Source organism: Crocuta crocuta, unplaced genomic scaffold (genome assembly GCF_008692635.1).
Source record: "Crocuta crocuta isolate KB4526 unplaced genomic scaffold, BGI_CrCroc_1.0 scaffold658, whole genome shotgun sequence".
Lineage (NCBI taxonomy): Eukaryota > Metazoa > Chordata > Mammalia > Carnivora > Hyaenidae > Crocuta > Crocuta crocuta.
Genome location: NW_027530509.1, coordinates 262,893 through 281,076, shown reverse-complemented (window position 1 = coordinate 281,076; position 18,184 = coordinate 262,893). Strand labels below are relative to the sequence as shown.

Sequence of the window (18,184 nt, the reverse complement as noted above, 5' to 3'; positions counted from 1 at the left end):
AAAAAAAAAAAAAAAAAAAAAAAAAAAAAAAAAAAAAAAAAAAAAAAATAGGTGACAGAGAAAAATGTTAAACGTCATCATGAAGAAGCATTCTGCAAAGTTCAGACTTCAGAAAACTACAGAACTAGCAACCCAGTTCCTGCAACAAATAAATTGAAAAGAAAAACAAAAGGAATGAAGAAGGGAATCTATAGATTAAAAGTTGGGGTGCCAGTCTGGTTCAGTTAGTAAAAAAAGCACGAGACTTTCAATATCTGGGTTGTGAGTCTGACCCCATGTTGGGTGTAGAGATTACTTAAAAATAAAATCTTGGGGAGTCTGGATGGCTCAGTCACTTAAGCACCCTACCCTTGATTTCCACTCAGGTCATTATCTCATTGTTCAAGAGATCATGAGATCAAGCCCTGCACTTACAGCACAGACCCTGGTTGGGATTCTCTCTCCCTTTCTCATCCTGCCCTTCCTGTCCTTACCCCTCTCAAAATAAATAAATTAACGTTTTAAGAAATAAAATAAAATAAAATCATCCAATAAATAAATAAGTAATAAAAGAGACACAAGAGACTGGTATCAATATCAACAAATTTCAATGTGTTGATATTATTTTCATCATTATTCAAATAAATAAATTATTAACAAAAATGATATGTGTAAAAATTGAGAAAGATTCCATTATGGACTGAATTGTGTCCCTCCAAAATTCATTGCTAAATCTTTAACCCCCACTATCTCAGACTGTGACTATGTCGGTAGACAGGGCATTTAAAGAAGTGAGTAAGTTAAAATGAGGCTTTTGGGCTAGGTCTTAATCCAATCTGACTGGTGTCTTTATAAGAAGAGGAAATTCAAATACACAAAAGAGATGACCAGGAACTTACGTGTGCACAGGATGACTATGTGAAAAAGCAGCAGGAATGTGACCACCTCCAAGGCAAGGAGAGACGCCTCAGGAGAAACCAAAACTGCGAGAAAATAAATTTCTATTGTTTAAGCCAACTAATCTGTGGCACTTTTCTATGGCAGCCTTGGAAAATTAATACAGATGCTAAAATGTCCACTGTTCAATAAAAGTTAAGAAATATATATGGGATTATAGAAAGAGATATACTATGAATCCTGAAGCACAAATCTCAACTGATGAAATGGAGAGAATCAAGCCTCCTGATGGGAGGTGGGTCATATATAGTTTGAAAAAGCCCCCAAAATGATTTTGAATTCCCTTCTCCCTCCACTTAGAAAGCTTGGATCCAACCATATGCAAAGTTATGTTACTATCTCTCTCTCTTTGTCACTCAACCAATTCTATCTACACCTTCATAGTGAATTCATATATAGTTTCACCAACTAGAATATAAACATTATCACTAGAAACTTACATTATTTATAATATTGAAACTGATTCTACTTATTCCCTTCTATTTACCTCTGAAATTCTATGTCAATTTACCATTTACTTTCTCTCTTTTCTCACTTTTAAACTATCCACCCTATTAAATGGCATAGCTGTGACAATTCTAAGTTTCAGCTGCCCACTATGTTCCCATCCACTTCATCTCCTAAATGTGTTTAAAGCATTAACAATAGGTTGTGTTTCATCCTAGAGACAGCTGGATTTTGGGGAAAGGTAAAATGCTTCATTATCTCACCCTATTGTCCAAGACAAATGTGCTATTGTATTACATGTGAAATGTCATCTTTGAAGTCTATTAAGAGTGTGCTGTGAGGTGAACCATCTGGAAAACACAATGTAGACTGGAAAATAATTATAAGTCAGTTAATTGCACTTTTTTTCCCAGTTAAGCCTACCATGACAGCTGCTAAAAACACTATGTAGTGTTATGGATAGAGTCTCTGAAGCCACACAGGTCAGGCCCTACCTCCAAAAACACTTAGCTAGTATCCAAGTTACTTTCCCTGAGCCTTTTGTCTTGCCTGTAAAATTGAGAAACTAATGCATTTTGCATAGGGGTTTTACAAGAGGTAAATGAAATAATTCTTGTAAAGCACGTGGAACAGGGCAAACATTGTGATTTCTCCTCTCTTCTTTTAAATATAGAGGATACTTAATGTTCTTTACATAGAGAATATTAGATAATCCAGTAATAATTGGAAACCAGATTGAGTAGTTCATTGTAAAGATGTTTTGTAAAGAAGTTCATGGAGTTTCCATGTGGCTTTCTTTGAATTTCAGGGGAGACAAAGGGTTTGAAAGATCAAGTGTGAATCTCAGCAATTCTCACTATGGAGTGGGTGAGGACCACCCACACACGCTTACTAGGAAAGCGCTGTCCGTGGTGCTAGCAATCGTATGCATCGCTGGCAACATTTCCCCCGTCCAAAATTCTTTTTCTGTCAACTTACTTGGTGAATCTCACAAAGCTGCCTCGCTGAAGATTCTGTCATTCCGCTAATTGGCTTTTTCCCTATCTAACCACTCTTTATCTATGTCCCCTTCGACTAAAAACAATTTTCTCCAATCTTCCTATCAACTTTAAATAGTTTTTATTTTTCACTTTGGCCATGCTTACCACTTAAGAAGGTGACTCAACTGGCCATGCCATCTTTTTCTACCCTTTTTGTGTTAATTTTCAGAGAAATCCAAAGCTCAAAGCTAGAACACAGGAAACAATTTCTGATGCATTCTCTAAAGACTCTTCATCTGGCAATGCCTCTAAGAAATCCCCTGCATCTCCATCTTGAGTTAAGCCCCCCCAACTTCTTACTCCCAAAATATCCTATGTATACATCCATAGTGAAGTAATCACATTAAATTGAAACTCTGTTACTTTTGAGCGCCACCAGGGAGACTTTCTTAAAATCTAGCACCCATATCTTATTCAATTGTGGACTCCTGGAGTATAGGATACCCTGAGCTAAATTTTGTTGAACTAATTACTGGATCCATTAGAGAAAACATCTGACACTCCTTTAAAAGGCAACCTGCCTTGTTACCTTTCACTGTGCACTAAATTTCAGGGTAGCTAGGCTATTCTGATGAAGACATTTGCTAGCACATCCACCTATATGAAACTGATGACTCAGCTCCTCAGAGTGACTATGAAAAAACTCTGACTTCCCACTGTCCATATTTCCTCTTCCTTCTCCCATTCTACCTACACATCTGTAATCCCCAGTACACTGTGGGTGGGGACTGGCCCTAAAGACTGGCGGGGGAAAAAGCTCATCTATGCTTTTTCATCCAGAAGTAGACTTCTATTCCTCTGGCCAGACCAAGGAATGGAGACACCATCAACAAATAAAAGAACTTTTCTTTTTCAGGTAAGTGTGGAGGTTCAAATAAGCGGAAAAGATAGAGAAATTAAGAGACTGAAAACTAAGAAATGGGGGGTTGGATAAGAGAGGGGAAAATGGTTATTAATGCTGTCCCCTCCCCTTCTCTATCCAGGTGGATTTCAGCTTTGTCTCAATTAGTAGATCTTCATCCCTAACCACCACTTCCGTGGACTCCCCTGTCTTTAAAGAGCTCTTCTTTACTCTACAATGGATTGGGGGGAAGGGAAGCCAAGCTAAGGTATGCTAGAAGAAACATGTGAAACAAACTCTCATTTGTGAGTAAGCAAGCAATTGCCTTCCCTTAAAAACTGCCTTCCTCTGAACCAAAATAAATAAATAAATAAATAAAAAGATCTTGTAAATAAGAACTGTTCCATATTAGGAAAAGCTCAGTGTAATGTGGTTCCTCACCAAAGCTTTCAGACAACAGATACATAACTTGTGTTCTCTTCCTATTACAACTGAACATCAGCTGTAATTTCTTAAATCTTTAGAGCAATGCATATGTTAATTCAAACTCACCTACTAAGATGGGGAAGAAAAGCAAAGCAACTGGCCTTTAAATCTTCAGAAGAGGATTTAATGACAGGTTCAGCCTGTTTAATGACAGGCCCAGCACCACACCCCTGTTTTATTATGTTTCATTATTACTGCATAAATTTCCTTTATTGCTCATGATAAATAAAAATCAAATACTTGCGAAGTGGGCTTAAATAGGTACGAGTGCAAACAAAAATAATACTGTTCAAATATGATGAAACTGGAATTTCAGATTCTTAAAATATATATTTATCTTTTTTTAATGTCTCACGTGCACCAGTTTGCCATTGTCAATCTTAAACTCGGTTTGCTTTTTGGAGCTGTGTGTGTGTGTGTGTGTGTCTGTGTATCCATTATTCAAAGATGAAAAGAAAATCACATTCAAAACAGGATTCTCAGGATTTTTCATTGGCTGATTTTTGACTGATTCAAATAGGAAGACACACCCAAAAGAAAATTGCTAAGATTGGTGCAAGATGTAAAGCTAGTGAAGTTCAAGTACTGCCTGGGGATGAATTTAACCTGCATGACAGGTGCAAAGCTGTCACTTTCAGAAATCTTAGGAGAGCCGAAGTTATTTTAAATGCCTTTTTCTTAGCCAGCCATTCAATTACACAAGGAGCGACTAACGTCTCCAAAGTGAAAGCAGCTGGCACGGGACTGAGCAATAGAAATCCTCTGCTCCGCCTGCTGGAGGAAGCGGATTAGGAGCTGAGCGCACGGATTCAAAGTTTCCAAAACCTTAGCTAAGGCCTTGCAGGACACTAGGCGAACAGGACAACAGGCTGTCCGCGCTTGGTGCCTGACGCATGCGTCCCAGCACCATCTGACTGGCTTCCCACCCCCCACCGCCACCCCCGCCCCTACCTCCTCAGCTGTAACGTCATAGGAGGGCCGGTCCTCCCAGCCAGCAAAGTAGGGACGTGCCCGGGCCGGACAGACGGGCAGGGGGCGGAGCCTAAGGGGGTGGGGAATACCCTGTCCGGCCTCCCAGCTGGAAACGGATTCATTCCCTGCAGGCTCTCCACCTAGGCGGACCGCTGCAGCCAGGCGAAGCGGTTTTTCCCGGGAACGAGCTGGAAAAAGCCCGGTTTAGCTTCGAGTGGCTCGGCCATTGCACGGACCTCCTACGCCACAGAAGCACAGCGAAAAAGAGCTGAAGCTGACCTGAGCCCTTCCACGTAGGGGAGAGTGCGCCAGGGCGAGGTGGGGGAAGAAGGGAGGAGTGTGGCGAAGCTCACGGCCAGCGGTGGATTATCCGGGCCAGTCTGCGTCTGCGGACTGCGAAATGCGCGAGGAGGACAAGGACATGCTCCGTGGTGGCGGTGACGGCGCGGGCCTGGCAAACGCCTCCGCGCGGGGGCAAGTAGACACTGTGCAGCAGCTCTTGGAAGCCGGTGCGGATCCGAACGGAGTCAACCGCTTCGGGAGGCGCGCGATCCAGGTTAGCTGGGGCCCTGGGGCCTCGCCGACAGGGGGCGCATGAGTGCAGGGGAGCGGCCTCCGTGGGACGCGGCTGGGACAGAGAACTTCACCGACATCCCTTTTCTCTCTTCCTGGAGGTGTGGAGCCTAGGTGTAAAACAGGTTCTCCCGCACCAAAGATCCTAAAGAACGGGATTGGAAAAAAACATTACTTCAGTTTGGTTTTCTTTTTAGTGGTGGAAAAAATGCCAGTATTCCCTCTTCCGTCTCATGATCACAGATACAAGGGATAGATTCAATTAGGAAGAAAAGGAGAGGTTATTTGGGGAGAAAAACTTTTGTCTGTTTGTCTTTAAACAAATATCGATCAACTTTCAATGATAATTAAATTACAAGTTACGCAATCCGTATTAAATTTCAGGAATCATGCAGAATACCAGTATATGAAAAAATTCACCGTGAACTTCCAGGTTGATATAAAATTCTTTGTGTTTTTTTCTCATAGAGGCAAATTGAATACAAAGAGATAAATCAGCATTCCTCCACCAAAGTAATTCCTTTTATGTCAGAGTGTCTGACTATTACATAAGGAAAAAAATGCTTCTATAGATTTTTGTTTAATTATCATACAGAATGATCGGATTACAAAAGCATGCTCGTAGCAACTGTTGGGTCCTTTTTAATTGGCAGAGGGTCTACATAAATAATTATCCTCTTCATTGACAAAACCCTTTTGTTCATTATGTTTATTAATCCTGCTTTAATGAATACATATATATTTTTTAAATTTCTTTAAAATCCAAGGTAATACTTTGTGCTTTATTGTTGACTATAATGGTCACAATTAGTATTCATCTCAATTATCACATTCTAGAACCAAACTATTATTAAGGACTCTTGTTAACTGTATAGATTTTTAAAGAAAATATGTGTTCGTTCCTTTTGCATTCTTAGAATAAGTGTTATAAGAAGCAGCAAAAATATTGTAAGGTAATTCTTGGACTTCAAATAATATTAATAATTGTAAAAAGATTTTAATTCTAGTTTTAATTCACCATTTTCTGAGATAACAAAAACCACTTTTTTCCCCTCTATGTATGAAATACATATCATGGTTGTTAAGGGAGGAAATGGATGCTTCTAATATTCATGAAACAAAAAAAGTACTTAATTCCTTTTATGTCAGAAGTGTCTGACTATTACATAAGAATAAAAGTGCTTCTATAGATTTTTGTTTAATTATCATACAGAATGGATTACAAAAGCATGCTTGTAGCAAGTATCTTTCCATTACATGGTACATTTTAAAATACATGAACTTGCGAGAACAAATAACTCCATTTTGGATATTTAGTTATAAAAAACTGTTTTATTGGTAACATATAAGAAAGTAAATGCTTGCATAATGTACATATACACAAATGGCTGCTACAGGATTATTGCTCTAAAAACATCTTTTTTTCTAAGTTATGCATTGCTCTGATTTGACTAACATCCAAGCTTTTTATATAGCAAATTATTTACCATCTAACATTATAAAATCCTATTACATTATAAAATCCTGTACAGTGTAAATATAGTGTTTATTTTACATGCTTATGTTACATTAAGTATATTACCCTTTAAACTTTATACCTTACCCATAACGTTAACTTAAAATATTAAAACTGGTAAATCATTTGTTTAAAAAAATTGTTTTCATCATTTTATTTTCTTTTTTCTCTCTATCTCCAAATTGACCCAAATTATCAGACCATATTCAGTTTATGACCACAGACGTGCAGGCCAGTGAAAAGTAAAAACCTCAGACAGGGGCTTTACTAGGACAACTAAACAACTGAAAGCATTATTTCCCCTCTAAATTAGCATGACTCTACCTCCTAAAAATATCAGCTGACTCCCTAATAAATATTTGTAGAGGTGGATTATGGCTGGGGTAGGAAAGACATCAAGGGAAATAATTTAAGTCTTTAAAGGCTTCTACACTTAACTCTGCCCATAAATCATTTAACAAAATAGACTCCCATGTTCCAATGAAAATCAAAATTTTCTTTTTCCGCACAACGACAATTAGCGCTTTATTATCAGCTCTCTTGTCTCTACTTGTTTGAAAAATGAAATGGAACTCAATTAGGGCTGAGTAAAAAGTACAACGGGGCAGGGGGGTAGGGGGCGGTGAGTGCATCAGCAAGCTAAGCGTAACCAGACTCACCCGAGGTTCGTAGCGCCTTTGCGTTAGGTAGAAACTTCATGAATAGATATTTTCTTTGAAATGGTTCTACCTGTGGTGGCCAGGCCTGCGTCTCGCCGCTTCCACTGCCGCCCTGACCGCTCTGCTCTCTCCCGCAGGTCATGATGATGGGCAGCACTCGCGTGGCCGAGCTGCTCCTGCTCCACGGCGCGGACCCCAACTGCGCCGATCCCGCCACCCTCACCCGACCTGTGCACGACGCCGCCCGGGAGGGGTTCCTGGACACGCTGGTGGTGCTGCACCGGGCCGGGGCGAGGCTGGATGTGCGCGATGCCTGGGGCCGCCTGCCCGTGGACCTGGCTGAGGAGCGGGGCCACCGCGACGTCGTCCGGTACCTGCGCGCAGCGGCTGGAGACTGATGGCGGGTCCACCCAGCCGCCCACCAGGACATTTCTTTTCTCCCCTGTGCCCCACCCCCAGCTTAGTTCAAGGAAGGCTACAAATGTGGAGTGGCTGAAAGCCTTCCGGGAGACTTGACTCAGCGTGGGGGAGGAGAAGCGGACCGTGAATAATTTTTTTTTCTTTCCCTTTTGTCTTTTTCTCTGGATCCGGTCCTCACACTCACCGTATGCAAGCGGACTTCCAGAGAGACGTAGGAGCTGAATATGAAGCTCCCAGGTGTTGCTTACTTTTCAGAGTTTTCTGGCAAAAAAGTGGCCTGTAAAGTCTCCAGTGATCCCTGGTGCCTGCGAAACCTCCCAGGAAAGACGCCGGTGGCAGAGTGGCAGGCGGCGGCGGCCACTGGCATTTGCGAGGGAGGCGGCTGATCCGTTCTCCCCACTGACCTTAAAGGAGCGCCCCGGAAGCCCTTACTGTAAGGCGTGGGGCACACGGACGCTGTAACGGAAGCCCGGAAGGCTGAAGAGCCGACGAGGACGACTGCGAGGCCCGCAGACACGGGCGTCACCAGGTGCCCGAGGCTTTCCACACTGTTGCGCCGCAAGCAAGTCACCCGCGAAAGCGCTGCTCCCGGAAGCCCCGCAGACGCGCGCCGGATACTGACGGGGAACGGACGACGACGCGAGAGCCGCCGTGAATTTTTCCACAGGTTCTGAAATCCCGGAGCCATGATGACTCAGAAGAGCTCTCGGAAAAGGACTGGCGCTTGCCATCTGTTATTCGGTGGAGGGGAGACTCTTTGCAGGGTCCAGAAGTCAGCCCCCAGGATGAAGTGATGGATTGCAGGGAGGGCAACAGTCCCCATTAACCAACCATTCGCTTCATCTATATACGATGGGATGTTAAAAAAACAAAAACAAAAAAACAACCCTGGAAGTCGAAGAAATTTCGAGATATTTTGAACTTTCGAGTTGTTCTTCGGTGACACTCTTAACTTACTTGGGAGGCTTTAAATAAGAAAGAAACTCGTGCTCCTTGGTAAAAAAAAAAAAATGAGGAAGAACTGCAGCTTTGAAATGAAGCTCTGGCGCAGTGCCAAAGCCTAGACCCATTTGTCCTTAACCTATTTATTTCTTTAAGTTTTCTGGCCCTTTCCTTTGCTAGAGTTTCCCGGGGGTCAAACTATGAAATATTCCAAATGTCTTTTAGGAAACTGATGCACCCACTCAGTAAATTATCTCGGGGTATTTCCCTAAGAGTTGCTGAAATAGTAAACGGTGTACCAAACTGTTGAAAATTTATGATGATAGCTCACGGAATGTCTTAATATCTGCTGAACAGACTAAAGGTGCACTGCTTTGGGGATTCAATTTCCAGTGTTGCTTGATTCATTATAGCATTGGAATAACTGATACTTCAATGCTTTAATAAAGAAAAAAACCCCAATAGATTGGACTCAAAGACCTGGCTAATTTGGTTTAAAAATGTATGAGCGTGGACTTACCACTAACTCCTGAGAAGTGTTAAAGACTCAAAGATGTTCATTTCTCTCACTCTCTGTAATGATTATCGATAAGTGATACCAACAACAATTTATTTTTTTAAAAAAACCTGCTACACATACTAGGAAAAAATTTATACACTGTGTGTATATGAGAGAAACAGACAAGAAAAAAACTAATTTGAGAGACTAATAGAAGGGGTTTCTTTGAACTGGCTAAAAACTTCCCCATCAATTCTTTATTCCTCCAATAAATACATTACTGGGGAAAGCTAGTTGAGAATCAGCATTTCTTACTAGGAATAATATGTAAGCACTTATTGACACGTAAGTTGTCCCAGACATGCTTTAAAGTACATTTAATACTTAAACCTGAGAGATAGGTACCATTTCCCAGATGAGAACAAGACAGAGAAATATTTTTTATAATAGGGTATAATTGTTCCAATGTTCAAGACATTGCCACTTAACCAAAAGAAGAGCAAGTAGAATTAGTGACCTGAAAAAGAATATAAATCATCAAAAGAAGCACTTCTGTGAACTGCCTTCTGAAGAAAATGCAAAAGTCAGTGTCATCTAAAATATAAAAGGTCTGGGACTCCTGGATGGCTCAGTTGGTAAAGCATGTGACTCTTAATCTGGGGGTCCTGAGTTCAAGCCCCATATTGGGTGCAGAGATTACTTATGTAAGTAAATGATATTTAAAAAATACAAGAAGTCTGCTTTCATTTATATGTCAGCAGCTAATCATAAGCAAATTCTGACATACAGTACTTACTAAGTTTTCACTATTAACAACCTATTGAGTTCTTTTGTGGATACCTGAATAATTTGGAGGTTGGTATAATTTCATAGTGTCCAATTGCCAAGCAACAAATAGGCATGAACATGGAGATGATAGACGACAGAACATATGTAAGAAAATAAAATTTTAATTTAATATTTTTTAATGTTTATTACTTAGAGGCAGAGTGCAAACTGAGGAAGGGCAGAGAAAGAGGGAGACAGAATCCAAAGCAGACTCCAGGCTCTGAGCTGTCACCACAGAGTGACTCGGGGCTCGGGCTGAAACTCATGAACTGTGATTTTGACCTGAACCAAAATCGAATGCTTAACTGACTGAGCCACCCAGGCACCCCTAAAACTTTAATTTTAAAAATTAGCTGAAGCAACAGTTGTTTCACAAAACTTTTCATGATCTTTTCCTGTTCTATTTATAATGCCAGGGAAGCAGGAAGGAATGGAGGAAAGAGAAATTAGGGCCTGACCGGAAAATAGAAGACCTGGGTCCCTGTATTGGTTCCTCAACTACATGATGTACTGAGTCATGTGACTTTGATTAGCCTCAATTTTCCTCTTTAAAAGATGGGAATTGGACCAGATTACTCCTAACTTCTCTACCATCACTAAAGTTTTACCCCTTTATGAATTTGTCACACACATGACTGTAGTTGTGTCTTACCTTTTATTAGTGATAATTGTGCCACAGTATGAATCAAGGAAGGATACATAGAAGAATAGAAAGGAAAAACATATTTTCAAATTCTAGAACCCTGGGCAGAAAAAAAAAAATCTTTATAAGCACCACCTCCACTAGTTAGTTGAAAAATTACAGACAAATTTGTGAGAAGTAGGAACAGAAAGGATGCTTTGCAAAATCAATAGTGTTAAGGTCTTTCTCACTTCATTTTACTTCTCATTTGTCCTGTTGCTCTTTGCATCTCTCTTATGCCACCCAGAGTTACTAGAGGAATTAGTTTCTTAAGGTGAGATAAGTAGACCTAATAGATTTATAAAGTAATGCTGAAGTAGGTGTTGCAAACTAATACAAATGTTCAGAAAAAGTGGTTTTAAGATGAGCATATAAGAAGGGATTCTGACCTAGAATGGATTGGTGTAGGAGTTAGAACCAAGACAAAAAGTTGGGCTGGAGTATCTAGCTGGCTTAGTGGGTAGAGTATAAGACTCTCTATTTGGGGGTACTGATCTTGGCATTCTGAGTTCAAGCCCAACTCTATGCTGGGCCCATAGAGCTTTTTTAAAAGAGAAAAAGAAAGAAGGTTGGGGATATCAGAGTGCAAAGGAAAGAAAATGCTAAAATATGTAGTCAACAGAAGATGAGTAACTCTGTAAACAGCTGTCATGGATCTGACAGACCCATTTCTAAGTGTCTGTACTTGCTCGTTTGTTTCTATTGGATTCCTTGAAACTTTAGGTCCTTAAATTTTGTCTCGATGATAGGAACCATCTGGTTAGGGAAGACTTCTGTATCACCTAAATATGTACATGTCAGCCATTCAGGAGGACAGAGAAGGAGATGACAGCAGCAAAATGAAAACAAGGAGGAGCAGCGTGGTGGTGTTTTGTGGAAGAAGGGTCAATAACTCAACAGAATTTATCAAATCAAAACAAATTTATATGGTCTACTTCCTTATGGGATTTGTGAAATATTCCCAGGCCTAAAATAATTTGAATCTACTACCTTGATTTTCTATAAAACTTTCTCAAGTTCAGCTACTACAAATGGGCTGGCTCCTTTCTTGCCTCTTGAAGCCCCCAGTCAGATTTTAGTATCACTCCTTGCATAAGGAAAAAAAATACTTTTAGAAATGGTAATTTTTATATATCACTTATAATTTATATTTAATTATATAATTATGTGTAATATATGTATAATGTATACTATATATAATTACCTAATTTATGTATTTATAATCCTTTTGTTACTTTTACCACAAATTTGCTTCAAAACTAGTGCAGCTAGTGAAATAATATGTAACCAGCATGGAATACATATTAAGCACAGTAATATAAATCAACAAGTACATCAAAACTCAGCAACCAACTCTGATTTACTAATTTGAAGTTTGAAATAAATACAAACCAAAGAATTTGCTGGGGGTGGGGGGTGGGCAGGGACCATGAGGATGTGTGAAGATGATGTGCTATCTCACAGCCATCTACATTACAGTGGAAGTTTACAAAGGAACTCCAAAAACCTATTAATTCCCTTCCCACTCAAAAGCCCCTCTTTCCGCACCTGTACTCCCCCCATGAGACCTTCAGTACCCGTGGGTATGAGTTGCTGAATTCTACTACCTTTCCTAGGGCACAGAAGAACCTTTTATTGCTGTACCCCCTCCCAACATGTCACCTAGAGTTATAAATACTAACCTTGCCTAAAATATTTTGTCATCTTCTATTCTCTATTCTCTGGATTGCCTTTGATACAGTTATCACATAAGGATCTATTCCATATTGCAAGAGCCTTTTATCTGCTTAAATCTTACCACAAACAAAAGAACTTAATATCATCCTTTTTCTAGGGAGAAATTAAATGATATTTCATTTAAATTCACCTTAGGTATTTATTATATCTTTACAATGAGAGTGCTATCCCCACCAGTCATTTGCGACCAACATATAAGGATGCAGTTCTCAATCTTGGCTCCATATTAGAATCACCTATATAGAGAGATATTCTAAAATTTAGATTTATTGGCCAACATCCAGTCTACAGAATTAGAATCCCTAGGTTTGAGGCTGAGATATCTCTGGTGGTTACTTTAAAATTCTTGTTCATGATAAACTTTCAAACAGTATGGAAAATAAACAAAATTAAGTGAAAATCTAAAACCTCACTACCCCTCCCCATTCTCACTACGCAGGGGTAACTATTATTTTTAAAAATTTTTAATTGACCTTCTAGAAATATAGGTACCTATAACGTACACAGTTGGAAAACATAAATGGGATATACTATTCTACAACTTGTTTTCTTCGATTAGTAATAGATCTTTGGAAACTTCCCTTATCAGGACATATAGATACACTTAAATTTTTCTGCGGCTGTATAGTATTGTAGTTTTTAAATTTTTTAAATGTTTATTCATTTTTGAGAGAGAGAGAGCATGAGCAGGAGAGGAGCAGAGAGACAGGGAAACACGGAATCTGAGCTGTCAGCACAGCCAATCGTGGGGCTCAAACCCACAAACTCTGAGACCAAGGCTTGAGCCAGAGGTCCCAGACTGAGGCACCCAGGCATCCTACGTATAGTATTGTGTTTTATGGATGAAACCCAGTTTTAAAAAGAAACCTATTGACAAACACATAAATTATCTCCTTTTTTCTCTCTTGCTTTTTTTTCTTGCTACTACATATGACACTATAAAGAATCTATTCTGCATCCTTAAGTGAACTATCTGCAGAAATTTATAGGAGAGAAATTACTAGGGTTAAGAATACAGCTCTCTTTCTCTCTCACACAAGCACACAAAGTGTGTCCATGTGTAAAACCTTTCCATACTTATATGTACGTGTATATATTATGTATACCTTTAATATTAAATATGAGTGTATATATATGCACACATATATTTTTATATTTTTCATAGCTGTATGAGTTATAGGAGTGGAACAGCTGAGTTAAAGGGACATATATCTTTATACATGTATATAAATATGTCTGTATATGTAAATTACAAATAAATCATAAATACATATATATGCATGCATAACATACACCACTTTCCATACATGTATATTACATATACGGTATATATATTTCCATACTTATATTTATGTATGTGTATTTTTGCATACTTACATGAGTTATGGGAGAGGAACTGCTAAGTCAAAGGGACACGTATTCATGTTCAATTTTCATAAATAGTATAGAGCTGCCTTCCAAAACAATACACCAAGTTACCATAGTGTGTGTGATTGTTTCCCGACAACTTTACCAACACCGTCAGTCCTTTTTTTATTTTTTTCACATCCATAGCTACAGGTCATTGTTTCTGTTACCTTTCTTTACTAATGAGTAAAACTGAGTATCTTTCCGTATATGTTTCTGCCCATTTGTATATGCTCTACTATAAACTACACATTGCATTCTTTGCTCATTTTTCCAGGTTTTTCTTTTTGTCCATATATGTGTATTTATGTATTCTAAAAGTTACTCTTTTGTCATACGGGTTCAGATGATGGTTTTTAAATCTTGCTTATGGTGACTTTGGTCTTATACCTTTGGGTTTTTCAGTTTGAACATGCGCAATATCAGGGAAGCTTCTCATGGAATTCTGATCATCAAGAGTTACCAGAGACCATCATGGGAGGAGCGGGGCAGGTGCTACAACACAAATTAAGTAAAATGCCCTCTTCCATCTCTGCTTGTGGGATGAATTTGCTAATCCAAAATAGAAAATCCTTTTCCTCCATTCGAAAATTCAGAAAGATCTGAGCGATCAGTGTTTTAGGCCAAAGGAAGAGAGGAAAGAAATCACATTCAGTGATTCTCTGTCTGCATAAACGGCCCACTGATAGCTCACTCCCTACTGACGACAGCCTTTAGTACAACAGAAAGAGCACAAGGCCTGTAATCCAAAGACCTCCTTGATGATTACAGCGCTTGCATTTGCTGCCTATAGACTGTCCAAGATTTGAGCCCCTCTGGGCCTCGGTTTTCTCACCTGTAAAGTAGAAGTAGAAATCCCAAATTCAAAGGGCCACGGTGAGGGCATAATAAGTAATACAAGTGGAAGTGTGTACACATACTACTCCTCAGTTCTTGATGATGTCTTTTTTGAAGATCACATAGTCAAAAGCCATTTGGAATTCCAAAAGTCTTTGTAATGCCACAAATTAGTTGTTTTGCTACAGATTTATCTTCATAATTATATTTTGCTTAGTCTGCTATAAAAATTGCCTAGAATTCCCCTGCATACCACAACTTACAAAACACAGGTGTTGGGCAGCAGCAGAAAAACAAGATGGAATTGAGGTTTAAATGTCAAAATCTATATTCTTTGGACACAGAGCCTACCATATAATGACCTTAATGCTCTTACTCAAATGGCAGTCCTCTGAAGTAGACAACTTCCCTTATCCCCAGAACAAGTTTGGGTGGAGATGAAATGGCTATAGGTTAAGCTACACAGGCTGAATCAAAATAGACAGTTTCCTGAATTTAAACTTGTCTGGAAAACTGAGGCTCAGGAGACCCCCAGACATAATGGGATAATGTGATAGTTAATTAGGTGTCAACTTGGCCAGGATAGAGTATACCTAGCTGTTTTGTCAAACACCAGGCAAGATGTTGCTGCGAAGGCATTTTTTAGGTATGATTAACACTTACATCCACAGACATTGAAAAAAAAAAAAAACAAAAATAAAACAGCACGTTATCCTCCGCAATGCATGTGGGCCTCACCAAGGCCATAAGTGAAAAGACAAATGTTTCTGTCTTCAGGATGCCTTTTGACTCAAAACTGCATCCTCCATTCTTTCCTGCATCTCCAACCTCACCTACATGTCTTGCAGATTTCAGACTTCCCAGCCCCTATCATCAGGTAGGCCAGTTCCTTAAAATAAATCATACAAGCACATGCACACATACCCACATCGGTTCCATTTCTCTGAAGAACCCTAATAATTTCAAGAGATGTGCAATACAAGGCTTCTTGACCTCACCCACTATGGCTTACTGCCACAGCTAATCCCCCCTGCCTAGAAACCTTGCACTCACCACTCTCCAGGGTCCTTCTACAATACCATGCTGGATATGACACTGTTCTCTAATGGTGTGCAAAGTCGCTTGCCCAAGCTGGTTTGAACTTCAAATTCAGTATCCCTCTTCTACATGACTTTTGTATTGTTGTAATTTTTATTGTTACTATTATTAGCATCATTAGTGACAGCTTAGGGAGAATCTCCCAGGGAAGTGGGGTTTGAGTTTTGATAGGCTTTTTGGCTTTGAGGATTTGATAGTCAAACTACATGCACAATACCCAAGGACAAGTATTACTCTTAATAATTACAATAATAATAAAAGTAATGATGTATACGGGGAAAAAAAATACCATCCTGGAACTGGGAAGCATTTTTCCTCCACGATGCTTTCTCTACCCACCCTCTAACGTGTCCCTCCTCTATTGGGTAAAATGAAATCCCCTCCTTATAATGCATCTCACCAATGAAGGGGGTTTTTTGGGGGGGTAGTCATGGGTGTAAGTGTAAGACATAACAGGATCTGGCTCCCATGGAGTTTACATACCACTGTAAGAGACAAACTACACCTAGGATACTTTCTGTATGCTAAATGCTATACAGGCGGAAAAAAAAAACCACCACCACAACAACATGGTGATAAGATGGGGCCTGAAAGAGGAAGAGTCTGTGAGCAGGGAAACTTGAGAAGAGACCTGAAGGAGAAAGAGCTAGCCTTGTGAAGAACGAGAAAGAGAATTAGTCTAGTCAGAGGAGTAGCAAGCAGCCCCAGCAAGGAACACGTGTTCAGTAAATTCCGAGTGAATCCTACAGGTTCTGGGAGAGGTGCCTTTGTGAAGACCTAGCTATTCAGAGTACCTATTTAAGACTGGTACCTAAGTCTCGCTTCGTCAAACCGGCCTGCTCAGCGGCTCCATCTCGGGATGAAGGGAGGGATGGGGAACGGGAAGGGGAAGAAGTCCTCCGCTGGCCTCTCTGGCAGTGCGGCGGCTTGGACAATGCAAGCCTCGCTTTCTCCACGTGGTGGGGGGCTTGGCACCTGATCTGTAAAGCCCTGTCAGCTCTCATGCTGTGGGTCCTCTTCGGCAGCTCAGCCACCAAGGCCCCGGCACAAGTAGAAGAAGCCACCGCGCGACCGGCCACCTTTAAGGTTCCGCGAAGGCCGGGCCTAGTTCCACATCCTCTGTTACACGCGCGGCCGGCCAGGCCGCGCCTCCAGCCCGAGAGGCTCTAGATCGATCGCTACTGACTACAGGCCCCGGGGGTTGGGGAATTGGGTCAGCGCCACCCGCCTGGAAGCAGCGTCCTGGGCTAGACTTCCCGCCTGTGGGGAGCCAGCGAGCCGGCGTCCGAGCTCCATCCAGCCCCGGAGCGGGGACCTGCCCGGCTGCGCTCTGAAACGGCTCCGCGTCCTTAGGCCGCCTCCGTATCCTCGGCTCACCCCTCCTTTATGCTGCCGCTTCCTTTCCTTCCCCCGCTTTTCCTGTGCTGAGGGGACCACACTGGGGAAGGGGGAGGGAGGGTGGCCGGCAATAAAGGATCGGTGGTGTGGAAGACACGAGCGGGCAGGGGAAGGAAAAGCCGGGCGCGGACAGCGACCGCGCGGAGCAGTCGGCAGCGAAAGCGGAGGGTGTCGAAGCGCCGGGAGGGAGGAGAAGGAGGAGGGCTGCCCGCCGGGAATCAGTGACCGCGAGGAAACCGGGAAAAGCGGGGAGCAGCCCGTGGGGGGAGGGGAGTGCCGCGGGCGGAGGAAAGAGGAAGAAGCGTTCAGATGTTGCGCCGCTTCTCGAAGGTTAAAACCGAAAATAAAAACTGCCGGGCTTCTCCGCCCAGCCCCGCGCTCTCGGCAACGCGCGGAGCAGAGAGGGGAAGAGGTACCCCAACCCAGCAAGGAAACCGGGGTTGGGGTTCGGCTCCACCTACCTGCTGGGGCGCCAGGCCCGCCGGTCTGGCGGCGCCAGCGCCACTCAGTGTCCAGATGTCGCGTCGGCTGCGAGCAGCGGTTTCCTTTAATTTCGCTTGTTTCCCAAATGTAGAAGCGGAGCGGAGCGCCATTTCTTTCAAAACTGACATCCAGCCTCCTGAGTGGCTGAGCGAATGCTGAGATGACCTTGCTTTTCCTTTCTTTTTCTCTTTTAAATAATCCGGTTTGGAGGAATGGAAGATCTCTGGAAAGGGGCGCGAAGAATAAAAGAAGGGGGGGTAGGGGAGCTAGGGCGCGAGCGAGCAGGACTGGAAGCCGCCGCCAGGCAACGCGGTGGTTCCTGCTTACGGCCGTGTCAGGTGACAAATGCTGCGAGGGGGCGGGGGCCTGGAGATGCGTTCTGG

The 18,184-nt window shown here is 41.6% G+C and overlaps 2 protein-coding genes across 7 annotated transcripts in view; one reads left to right on the top strand and one right to left on the bottom strand.

Moving 5' to 3' along the window:
* The window catches only part of LOC144233973 (uncharacterized), a 60,384-nt gene extending 42,222 nt beyond the window's left edge, over positions 1-18,162 (bottom strand). For 5 of the 6 annotated variants that reach the window (XM_077767066.1, XM_077767068.1, XM_077767070.1 and 2 more), the window contains exons 1-2: positions 8,075-8,578; positions 5,002-5,440 (exon numbers count right to left, since the gene is read on the bottom strand). In XM_077767066.1, the coding sequence (XP_077623192.1) occupies positions 8,135-8,578 (444 nt within the window). In that variant the 3' untranslated portion in view covers positions 5,002-5,440; positions 8,075-8,134. Of the gene's footprint in view, positions 1-5,001; positions 5,441-8,074; positions 8,579-17,779 lie in introns of those variants that run through there. The other variant, XR_013335820.1, reaches the window with a different exon arrangement.
* On the top strand, positions 5,123-9,624 carry CDKN2B (cyclin dependent kinase inhibitor 2B). The gene is made up of 2 exons (XM_077767072.1): positions 5,123-5,278; positions 7,608-9,624. The coding sequence occupies exons 1-2, from the start codon at positions 5,123-5,125 to the stop codon at positions 7,866-7,868; spliced, it is 417 nt and encodes a 138-aa protein (XP_077623198.1). The 3' UTR covers positions 7,869-9,624.
* Positions 18,163-18,184: the final 22 nt, after the last annotated feature.

Coding starts and splice junctions, on each gene's coding strand:
- CDKN2B (XM_077767072.1), top strand. CDS start 5,123: ATGCGCGAGGAGGACAAGGACATGCTCCGTGGTGGCGGTGACGGCGCG. Junction 5,279..7,607: donor TCGGGAGGCGCGCGATCCAG/GTTAGCTGGGGC, acceptor TCTCTCCCGCAG/GTCATGATGATGGGCAGCAC.